General features: G+C 47.9%; 1 protein-coding gene across 1 annotated transcript; it reads right to left on the reverse strand.

Moving 5' to 3' along the window:
- Positions 1 to 51: 51 nt before the first annotated feature.
- telo2 (TEL2, telomere maintenance 2, homolog (S. cerevisiae)) lies at positions 52 to 11,009 on the reverse strand. Its single transcript, XM_030340550.1, has 21 exons — positions 10,901 to 11,009; positions 10,204 to 10,644; positions 9,720 to 9,997; positions 9,501 to 9,569; positions 9,244 to 9,391; positions 8,561 to 8,663; positions 7,730 to 7,798; positions 7,333 to 7,474; positions 6,634 to 6,770; positions 6,279 to 6,364; positions 6,083 to 6,181; positions 5,569 to 5,657; positions 4,510 to 4,601; positions 4,143 to 4,259; positions 3,676 to 3,747; positions 2,670 to 2,840; positions 2,067 to 2,158; positions 1,879 to 1,978; positions 1,482 to 1,546; positions 1,282 to 1,397; positions 52 to 334 (listed from the first exon to the last, which is right to left on the reverse strand). The coding sequence occupies exons 2-21, from the start codon at positions 10,635 to 10,637 to the stop codon at positions 234 to 236; spliced, it is 2,580 nt and encodes an 859-aa protein (XP_030196410.1). The 5' UTR covers positions 10,638 to 10,644; positions 10,901 to 11,009; the 3' UTR covers positions 52 to 233.
- Positions 11,010 to 11,392: the final 383 nt, after the last annotated feature.

Consider the following 11,392-nt stretch of genomic DNA (forward strand, 5'->3'; position numbering starts at 1 on the left):
AGGTGTCCATTCTCAACAGCCACGGGTTGTGTATCAAAGCAAAAAGCTCAGTATTATGAAATGTTTTTTATTGTACAAAAAATAAAGATATATCCATGGGGCAGAGCTCTTCCTAAAATAGGATCACAGTTCTCTCCACCCTACAACCGTCCGTACTTCAAATCATTTCAGCGAACCAATCCCTCCTGGAGGGCTGGTGGGGGTCAGAGATCCTCCAGACCAAGCCGTGAGCTTCATGGAGCCTCCAGCTGTCTCTTCAGACTCTTCTCCAGGAGAACCAGGCTCTGAACGGCCAGACTCCTGCAGTCGGCATCGGTATCGGCTTCAGCCACGTCTAGAGAGAGACAGGACTATTTAGACATAGTTCCCCCGGTCAGGCTAGCAGAGACTCAACAGGACATGCATTTACGTAAAATAGTTCCAAAATCACTCAAAACAATGATTGATTAGGATGATTTAAAAAGTATTAAGTATACTATAATATCAACTAATAATAACTATTGTTTTTAAAGTTATAAGTTAGCATCCTACCTAGAGCCAGATGCCAAACCCCTACCTGCTCCTTAATAACATGTATCTGAATTCACTAACTCTGGAGAGAAGTATGTGCTATGACTTAATATTAAAATAGTTATTCTGGTAATTTCCTGACTGAATCCTCTTTTTTCCTTCAATTTAAAACAGAGGATGTGATCCCTGGAGTGTTCAAAGCAAAAAATAAATATGAATCTAACGGAAGATGAGCTAATCCTGTCGCTGCTGTCTGCACAGGACGTCCTGGAACACTCCTCATTTCCCAGAAGTCTTCACAGCTGGGCGCGCGTGTGTGAGTGTGTGTGGGTCCATGTGCGTGCAAAGTGGGGAGGTCACTTTCTGATGTCTAGCAGCTGCTGTCTGAGGTGACTTAGCAGCTACCTACTAGCCTACATGCCTTAAGTGCTAGAGCATCACACACGGCACACATAGCCGTTAAAAAGCTAACTTAGCCTATACCTGCATAATGAACAGCCTTGCTTTTACTGGCTAGCGTGAGTGGATGTTTGATGACCTGTGCGTTTGGAGCCCTGTTATCTTGGCAGCAGTGTTGACTATGCATGAGTTTGACCCAAAATGAGACAGAGTATGTTAAAAACAGGTGGAGGAAACAGGTTGGGCAGGAGAGCAGGAAGGGTTGGATAATAGAGCAGAGCAGAGAAGAATAAAATACAATAAACATCTAACATAGCATTTACCTACCAGCCAGGCTCTGATACAAACACGGCGGTATAAGCTAATGTTTACCTGCTAGCCAGGCGCGGGTCTCAAACAGCGTCTCGCTGAGCTCCGTCAGGAGGCTCTCACTGGGCATGCTCAGAAAGACGGAGCAGACAGCGAAGAGGACACCACGCCTCACCATCCTATCACAGAGGGATCAGGTCAAAGGTCGGTTAGAGAGGGGTGGAGAACCCTGGACACCCCCCATCACGTCTACACCTACTTACTGGTCGGCGTGGTAACGCAGTGCCCAAACAAAGTCCAGGAGTGCTCGGCCCATCTGGGGGGCCACCTACAGGAGCCAATCACAACAGAATAGACAAGAGCACAACTGAATACAAGCACTGTTTTCTTGCTGTAAATAGATGAATATATATATATTTTTTATATTTTACATGGCAGGATATATAATGTTTGTGTAATAAATGTTTAATTTATATATGAACAACCGATAAGACATGATCAAAGAGCACAAAAAACCAGAACATTTTATCGTTTGAATATCTAAACTGTTTATGTTAGAAAATGTTCGTTTCAGCCCTCTGTGTTCTGTGTTAGTTCAGCGCCCCCCAGTGGGCAGCCATGCTAATAACTTATTTATAATTTTTTAATTTGGCTGCTCACCGGAGCGTTGACCGCCAGGTGCACCAGGAGTCCCAGGGTGTGGATGAGCCGTCCAAGAACCAGGTGGTCGCTGCCCAAAAGGTCGAAGGTCACCTGGGGCCTATGGGAGATGAAGGTGACGTTCAGGGGGGACTGCAGTGTGCAGGTGTGTGTCCAGGCAGCTTTGTGACCCCCTGGAGAGCTCCTACCTGTCGTGGTTCTGCAGCAGGGGGAAGAAGAAGTGTCCGGCCACAGGGGCGTAGCGGTTAGCTGTCCCCTTAGCCGGAGGGCGTGTGACCCCCTGTTAGAGAGAGAGAGAGAGAGAGTCAGGGGGAGCACAACTCACCAACACACACGACCTATGAAAGCAAGACCAGTGTTGCCAGATTGGGCCAGATTCTGCCCGATTTGGCGGGGAATCTGGCACAATCTGGCAACACTGAGCCAGACACACACCTGATTCCTCCAGAACATACCCCATTGGACACTAAGCAACACACCACACACCCCTTCTAAATAAATATCTTTATATAATACATATATATTATATACACATATATACATATATATATACATACATATGTAACTGTAGCCACTTTGAAATCTATTCTAGTACTATACTCATAAATACCGGTTGGATAATAATGGTATTAGTAGTAGTCGATACTACTGTGCATTGATTCTTTTCAGCCCCCCCCCCCCCCCCCCCCCCCCAGCTTGTTTGTAATACAGAAGTGGTCGCCCTAGGAACACATCTGTGTAGGTCTAGTCTGTTCTGGTCAGGTCTAGAAGCCGATAGAGGAGTGGATAACCTTGCTGATGCGTCGGGTCTTGCCCTGGATCCGTCTCTCCACCACCTGTCTCCAGTGGACCGGGTCGTCTCCAGGATATGACGTGACTTCCGCCACCAGCGCCGCCCTCTCGTTCGGAGCCTCCCCTGCTCTGATTGGTTGAGAGAGCTCCTGGGCAGACATGGCCAGCACCTGATAATGTACATAAAGATTATATTATATAAAATTTGTCATTTACTATTTAGCCATCTAGCTGAACAAAGCTTATTCCGGACGGCCAAAGCAACTTCAAGTGATTTCTAGTGGTGGGGGAAAAAATTTGTATTGCCGTATTCAATAAAAAAATTAAATAATGGATTTGCATTTATGTGCTTGGAGCTCACTGTCCTATTCACAGAATAACTACTAAGGTCCTGTGTCCTGAATTTCTTCAAGGACAAAGTGTTTGCACTACCCTCCTAAGTTTTTGCACTTCAGTTAATGTGTGGAAGATGATGTTCACAGAATAAAATGTGACATTTGAAGTGAGTTGAGCAGTCTTATTTTCCTCATTTTTTGTAATGCCTTTGAATGATATGGGGACATGAATCACAATATATTGCAGAATCTAATCGCAATACCTGCTGTGTCGCTATATGTCAAGAATTGCAATAATATTGAGTCGTGGCCCAAATATCGCAATAATATCAAATCATCACATTTTTGCCAATTCCCACCCCTTGTGATATCAGACGTCATTAAGGAGCATGTAAGGGCCAAGGCAACTAGCTCTAGGATGCCTGCAAGTAGACTTCAGAAGTTGGGGTTTGAACCCAGATCCTTATGTTTAGTAATCAGTAGAATATACTAGTCAAACGGGACCAACCAGATATTCAAGATTACATTTCTAATGATTATCAGGCTGGTCTATTTCTTCAGGTGGACGTGGCCTCGTGTTGACTACCCAACTCCAGTTTAGGGCCTGGATGAACCGTTTGCCCACCAGCCTCTGAGGGCTCTAGCAGCAGAGAGAGGGATTTGGTCGTACCTCCAGCATGTCCAGGCGCTGGCGGAGGCTGTAGTTGAGAGAGTAGAACTCGGAGGTCAGATACTTCGCCACCTGTCCAGGAGATACCCAACAAGACCGGTTAGTTTAATCAAACCGATTGACCAAAACACAGCAGAGTATCTAGAGAGGCCTGAGGGGTAGTCGAGTGGCTGGTAGGGGTTAGCACAACGGGATCCAGTCGCTGGGCGGTAGTTGTGTTTCACAGAGCTTCACTCCTGGATGGTGAACGCTGCTGTCCACTCACCCCTTTCACTCCTGAGGACACCATTATAGCATACATGCAGGGATGGTTTTCGCTGTACAATGTACATGTGGAGCCCATGTTAACCGTGAGCTGAGGGTCGCTGATAGGGCGCAGCAGCAGTTCCAGGGGTTCCATAGTGTTAGATGGTGTCATGGGTTAGCTGGTGGCTGGTTAGCGTGAGACAGTGTAGGTGAGCCCTTACAGGGGCGGGGTCGGTCACAGCGAGGGCCACCATGGTGGTGTGTCTGAGGGAGAGGAACCCGGGCGTGCTGAACCGGTCCTCCAGGTGGAGCAGGACCCGGGCCATCTGGACGCTGACCTGGACACACACACACACACACACACACACACACACACACACACACACACACACACACACACAGGGGTGTTGGAGATTAAGTAATAGAGTGTGTGTGTGTGTGTGTGTGTGTGTGTGTGTGTGTGTGTGTGTGTGTGTGTGTGTGTGTGTGTGTGTGTGTGTGTGTGTGTGTGTGTGTGTGTGTGTGTGCGGCTGATATTTCGCCCCGTCGTAGGCCCAGGGACTTCTACTGGTGCTACTGGGTTCTGACCTCTCTGGTGGTGGAGACGTTCTTCCTCACCAGACCTTCGGCGGCCCTCAGACTGAGCTCCACGTGCCCCGCGTCGGAGGAGGTCTGCAGGGCTGGGGGGGAGCAAGACAGCATTGCTTCACCACCATGAACAGACAGCAGGAGCCACTACTACCTGGCTGGTACAGCAGGCCTAGGGGTCCTAGCCACTATTACCCATTAGTCGGTAGACTGATCTACCCAAAGTAGACCGTATCAACACTGGACTGTACCAACTGGTAAGTTGGTACAGTCCAGGTACAGTCCATGACGTCATACCAACTGGTAAGTTGGTACAGTACCTATACAAGTCCAATGGATTGGCTGGCCATCCACTGGACAAGCAACGTCACACCTGGAGGTAAAATATGGATCGGCTATAGGGATGGGAATCGAGAACCGGTTCTTGTTCAGAACCGGTGCCGAGTAAACCGATTCCTTGGAATCATCAGCAAGCCTGCTTAACGATTCCGCTTATCGGTTCCGGTCGCAGCATGACGTCACACACACGCTGTTTTGTTTTGCTTCAGAACGCAGCAAACATGGCGCCGCCGAGGAAGAAGCGCATTGTGCGTTCACCCCAAACGCAACGGGGCGACAAGATCCCATACTTCATTTTGTTTATGTCAGTTGAATTTTGTTACAAGTTGAATGCAAATGAGCACTGTTAGCATTGCAAAAGGCACAAGCTCTTACTTGACTGTTTTCAGTCTGTGTTTTTAGTTTTATGGCACATAATGATGGCATTTTGGCTTAAAAAGCCAAACATATATTTTTTTGTCTAGACCAATTGATTTGAAAATGTACAATTTCCCAATACTAGACGCACTTCTGATCAGATATTAAAGAGATTTAATACAAACAAACACATTTGTACTTATTTACTCACCCAATGAGAATCGATAGGAGAATCGATAAGGAATCGGATCGATAAGCAGAATCGGAATCGGAATCGTGAAATTCTTATCAATTCCCATCCCTAATCGGCTACATATCGGAAGTACTGAAAATATATTATAAGATGTGTTAAAATCCCGATACCGTCCATGCAGTCGCTCAGGTAGCGAGGGGGTGTGGCTTTGCTCAGCTCCTGGTCGCAGGACATGTCGTAGGGAGTGAGGTCATCGTCACTGGACACAGACAAGAAATCTCATTGTCTATCAGGAGAACACTTCCTGGTGACTGTCAGTTAAGTATGTATACTAGAGCTACCTGTACAAGATATTTTTATGTTCATGTTTCCTTAAAATCATCCACTCTAGATCAGATCAATCAGTTTCTATAGTAGTATCGATGCTCGAATCTTTGACAGTAGCCATTGTACACACTACCAAAACAGTCTGCCCGGTATCGTCATCTACAGGTATATCACAGTATATCTTGTGGGGCTTGCTGATTGGCCGATTGAGTGTTTTTCCGAGCCTAGCTGCCCGTGCCACACTGCCGTGTCACCATCTCACGGCAAAACTGGAAGTGAGCTCGCACGATGGAGGCTGGCTTGGCGAGGCCAATAGTTACCCGTACAGGTGAGCATGAGGTGAGCAGCTGAAGTTACCTGTCCAGGTCAGAGTCTGGCTCTGCTGGTGTCTCCTCCAGCTCAGGGAGCATTGGGGACTCCCTGGGGACTGGAGTCACATCTGGACAGGGTTTTAATCTACATTTTGGGGGAAAGTCAAATCATAATATCAAAACGAGAATCCGATCAGATTGAATTACTGGCATTCTAGATATGTGAAGGAATGATTGCTGACCCGTCCTCAGGGTCGGGATCCGAATCCTCGTCCTCCTGGGGAGTCATCAGCGACCGGAGCTCCTCCGTCTCCTCATCTCGCTCAAACTAACACAACACCACCATCATCATCATCATCATTATCATCATCATCATCATCATCATCATCATCATCTTCCACCAACACAGGACATCCCCCTCGAACCCTGCTAACTTACACAAAACCTTCTACATAATCGAAAAACTAACAAGTAGCCTTCATCATCCTCCATCTAGTAACACCTAAATCACCATGGTCTTCATCACACTGATCTTGCCCGCATACACATCATCATAACCCTAGCTTGATAAGCACCGAGCTAGCAGTTAGCGGTCACCTCAAAGGCCAGCTTGGTGCCATTAAGGTCCATACAGGAGCTGAGACACTCGCCCACCACCATGCCCAGCCTCCGCAGCCGCACCACACCACTGTCCAGGTGAGACTGCATGCCTCCCAGCATGCACTGCAGCAGCTCTGAGAGACAGAGACAGAGGGAAGGAGAGCAGTTCAATCAGAAGCTTTGAGTGAGTGAGTGAGTGAGTGAGTGAGTGAGTGAGTGAGTGAGTGAGGGGATGAGTGAGTGAGTCAGTCAGTCAGTCAGTCAGTCAGTCAGTCAGTGAGTGAGTGAGTGAGTGAGTGAGTGAGTGATTCAGTCAGTGAGTGAGGGGATGAGTGAGTCAGTCAGTCAGTGAGTGAGTGAGTGAGTGAGTGAGTGAGTGAGTGAGTGAGTGAGGGGGTGAGTGAGTGATTCAGTCAGTGAGTCAGTCATTGAGTGAGGGGATGAGTGAGTGAGTGAGTGAGTGAGTGAGTGAGTGAGTGAGTCAGTCAGTCAGTCAGTCAGTCAGTCAGTCAGTGAGTGAGTGAGTGAGTGAGTGAGTGAGTGAGTGAGTGAGTGAGTGAGTGAGTGAGGGAGTGAGGGAGTGAGGGAGTGAGTCAGTGAGGGGGTGAGTGAGTGAGTGAGTGAGTGAGTGAGTGAGTGAGTGAGTGAGTGAGTGAGTGAGTGAGTGAGGGGGTGAGTGAGTGAGTGAGTGTGTACCAGAGCGTAGCAGTGTTATCTCCTCTCCCTTCAGCAGCGAGGCGGACAGCAGCAGGACTCTGCTGACGTAGAGCTGCTGTTCTACTGGAGTGTTTCTCACTGAGCTGGGGCTGGACCACGTCTCACACACACTCCTTAATACCTACACACACATTTTACAAAGACATGCCATATTTCATACTACTCATACTATATACACACATACGTTACTGCCTGAATGTAAATACATCCTGTACATAACAAACACCAACACCTCAACGCTTCCATGGATAGACAGGTCTGGGGACGCTTGAGATCCGCAGTGGACTCACAAACACACACCTGCCCTGTGGGGCTCCCCTCTGGGAGGGGGGCGTGTCTTTGTGCAGTCGAAATTCAACAGTTCAAAGTTTCTCACTTGTATGAGCAGAGGTCTTCTCTCTCTGTCGGCTGCCAGGTAACCCAGGATGGTCCTCAATACGGCCGTCTGTAGGGAACCACCACCATCAGTACAGCACCACCCGTCAGTACAGCACCACCCATTAGTGTAGTCCAACACCACCCATCAGTGTAGTCCAACACCACCCATCAGTCTAGTCCAACACCACCCATCAGTCTAGTCCAACACCACCCATCAGTCTAGTCCAACACCACCCATCAGTCTAACACCACCCATCAGTCTAGTCCAACACCACCCATCAGTCTAACACCACCCATCAGTCCAATCAAACACCATCCATCAGTCTAACACCACCCATCAGTCCAATCAAACACCACCCATCAGTCTAACACCACCCATCAGTCCAATCAAACACCACCCATCAGTCTAACACCACCCATCAGTCCAATCAAACACCACCCATCAGTCTAACACCACCCATCAGTCCAATCAAACACCACCCATCAGTCTAACACCACCCATCAGTCCAATCAAACACCACCCATCAGTCTAACACCACCCATCAGTCTAACACCACCCATCAGTCCAATCAAACACCACCCATCAGTCTAACACCACCCATCAGTCCAATCAAACACCACCCATCAGTCTAACACCACCCATCAGTCTAACACCACCCATCAGTCCAATCAAACACCACCCATCAGTCTAACACCACCCATCAGTCCAGTCAAAGAAAACCTTCTGTTTTTATGCATGACCTAAAAGGCACCAGGTTTGAGAGACATACACAGAGAGAGAGAGCGACAGACAGAGGGAGAGAGACGGGGTTCTGTAATGGCGTCTCACCGGGTGGTGATACTGCAGCAGCAGCATCTTGTGAGTCAGGAGGAACTGGGCCTTCTTGTTCTTCAGCACCAGGTTCCCCAGAACCCTGGACAGAGCTGCAGGTCTGGGAGGCAGAGGAGCACACGGCCCACACTTAGGTTCACTCTCACAGGAAATCGAGTGGTAAGCTGAGCTTTGGTAGGATGGAGTAGGAGGAGATAAAGATCCCATGTCATGCTGTTTTAGGGTTAATAATTGCATTTGGTGGTACTGCTAGAATGAGGTAACATGTCTGTATGTTAGAAATACCCCTTATTACTCTCACACTGTTCATTTCTGCAAAAACTATTTCAACATCTTTGGAAAACTTTCTGTTTTGTGTCATGTCGCTGAAAGCCCCCCTCCTGAGTAGCCCAGTCTGCTGTGATTGGTCAGCAGGATTTGCAGAGTTCACAAAAAGTCACAATGTCTTCTTCTCCCCAGTACATCTAGCAACAGCGGCAACATACCTGTGTAAAGATATTCTGCCCATCAGTGACCAGTATAGGCCTGTCTATGAAATGGTTGGTGTATTGTGCATTGTACTTTTGTGTATTATTGTGTATTATCTTCTGCATTGAATTGTGGAATGTTTTGTATATAGTCTTGTATTGTGTGTTACATTGTTTATTCTATAGCCACAGGTTGCAAGTTTGACTCCCTACCTGCCAATGGCCAGCACCATCCCAGTGACCACGGGCTCGAGCCAGCGTTCCGGAACATTCTCCATCAGCTTCCAGCTCACACGCTGCCACACAACATCTGAGCGCGTGCAGAGGGAAAGGCGTGGCGCCAGCAGCCCGAACACCAGCGCTGGGGGCAGAGAGGACCCACACACAGGAAGCTCACCTCAACACCAGAGATCCCCACTTAAACACAAGGGCCTCCGACCACCATACACTCTCTGTAGTGGACTACTCACCACTGTTTCCATGGATACACACTTTACCCAGCACCTGGGCCACAAACACCAGGGAGCAGTCACAGCCGTCTGGTGGAACAAGATACAGGTTTTAAACACACACACACACACACACACACACACACACACACACACACACACACACACACACACACACACACACACACACACACACACACACACACACACACACACACACACACACACACACACACACACTTCTCAGCGCTTGGCAGGTGTTCTCGAGGGCGTGGAGCAGGGCGTTGGCCAGCAGGGCGCAGTATCTCTCCGGGAGGAACAGCTCCCGGTTGTGGGGGTGGAGCCGGTTGGCCGTGAGGTCGGGCAGCCCCGCCAGACGCCCCAGCAGGGCCTCTCTAAGCTGGGGGGAGTCGCGCGGACCCTGGCCCTGACAGTAGGACCAAAGTAACCGGTCCAGACCCCCGCTCCTAAGGAACTCCTCCAAGATGTCGACCAGGTGGTCCCTCCCGGCGCTAGGGCTGATGGGTACATTTTGATTCATCTGTTTTATTGGCATTTTCTTCATAATTTAGTCTTGTTTTTATTTGCTCTTTCAATTACATTTCAATATCTTGGAAAGCACTATGTAAAAATATAATCGATTTAAATAAATAATAAAGTATTATTATTAAAAAGCACAAACACAGAACTAATATTAAAACCACCGCCGATCACCAAGACCCACCTCAGCGTCCCCAAACCGTCCATCAGGACCAGCAGAGCCTGTTCGGGGGGACCATGGAAGAACAAGCCATCCCACAGGTCCCTGCGCTGGGCGACCGTCAGCTTCTGCACCCAGTCGACGTTTATCCTGCTGATCAGGACTTGGAGAGTGCGGGTGTAGTAGGAGCTCTTAAATTCCGCGCTGGCGGCGCCGCACGGCACATCGGCCGTGAGGTCGTTGAGGGTCTGGAGGGTAGAGATTAGCTCTCTGGTGTCCGAGGAGGAGTTGAGGGTCTGGAGGGTGGCAATCAGCTCTCTGGTGTCCGAGGAGGAGGTGAGGGTCTGGAGGGTAGAAATCAGCTCTCTGGGGTCCGAGGAGGAGGAGGTGAGGGTGAGGTCGCAACGACCCAGAGACGCAGGGATCTCCTCTTCTCTCATTGACTGCATGTCGTCCATCTAGATTCTAGTGCCCGAATAAGACAATATGCCACGAAACCATTACCAATAATAAATATTTACTATAGAGAGGATGTCAGGTAAGTCAACCTTAACCAGGTTTCTGGTTGACGAACATGACATCCCTACTAAGTTATAGTGAAGAGGCATTTTGTAGTCCTCATATTGAAACCAACATGTGTAGTGTGCAGTTAATAGCAGAATTAAGGATAGATTATTAATATCCATGAAAAACGACATGTTTTAGCGATAATATCGCTTACCTCTGCTGCATGTTCTATTCGGTGTACCTTCAAAATATGTCCGACAACGACTGACAGTAAACGACAAAAGGTTCCGGGTAACATGGTCCGCCACGGTTCTAGTGAAATCGCCCGTACGATACGTTATGTTATGCGCGTTTAAACTATATTATATTCTGATGTGTATTATTATTCGCGTCAATCACTTCCTTGTCTGACTACGAAAGTTGATTCTGTTTAAATGTTGTTGTCGACCCCTTTGTTGTTCTTCCTAATAATGTGTACTTACTTTGCGTTACCTTTCGATCACCAACAAGGTTGTGGTTGGGTGTTCCCAGAGCTCGATTAAATAAAGGCTCTGGGTGTTCCCTAATAGTAATTAACCCCTATTGCAGGCGGACCACTGTAATCTCTATTTTATGATCTTGCATTAATTCTTGCAATAATTGTCTGTATTGAATTTGTTAAAAAGTAAACCGATCTTGGATTGCAACTCTTTTTGTTTCATTATTA

This window comes from Gadus morhua, chromosome 18 (genome assembly GCF_902167405.1).
Source record: "Gadus morhua chromosome 18, gadMor3.0, whole genome shotgun sequence".
NCBI classification, from domain to species: Eukaryota; Metazoa; Chordata; class Actinopteri; order Gadiformes; family Gadidae; genus Gadus; species Gadus morhua.

What these genes read in the sequence shown, in the direction of transcription:
- telo2 (XM_030340550.1), bottom strand. Translation starts at nt 10,637, where the DNA reads ATGGACGACATGCAGTCAATGAGAGAAGAGGAGATCCCTGCGTCTCTG. An exon ending in ACCTGGCGGTCAACGCTCCG is followed by an intron (nt 1,547 to 1,878) that starts GTGAGCAGCCAA and finishes TGGCTCCTGTAG; the next exon opens with GTGGCCCCCCAGATGGGCCG. An exon ending in GACCCGCGCCTGGCTAGCAG is followed by an intron (nt 335 to 1,281) that starts GTAAACATTAGC and finishes GTCTCTCTCTAG; the next exon opens with ACGTGGCTGAAGCCGATACC.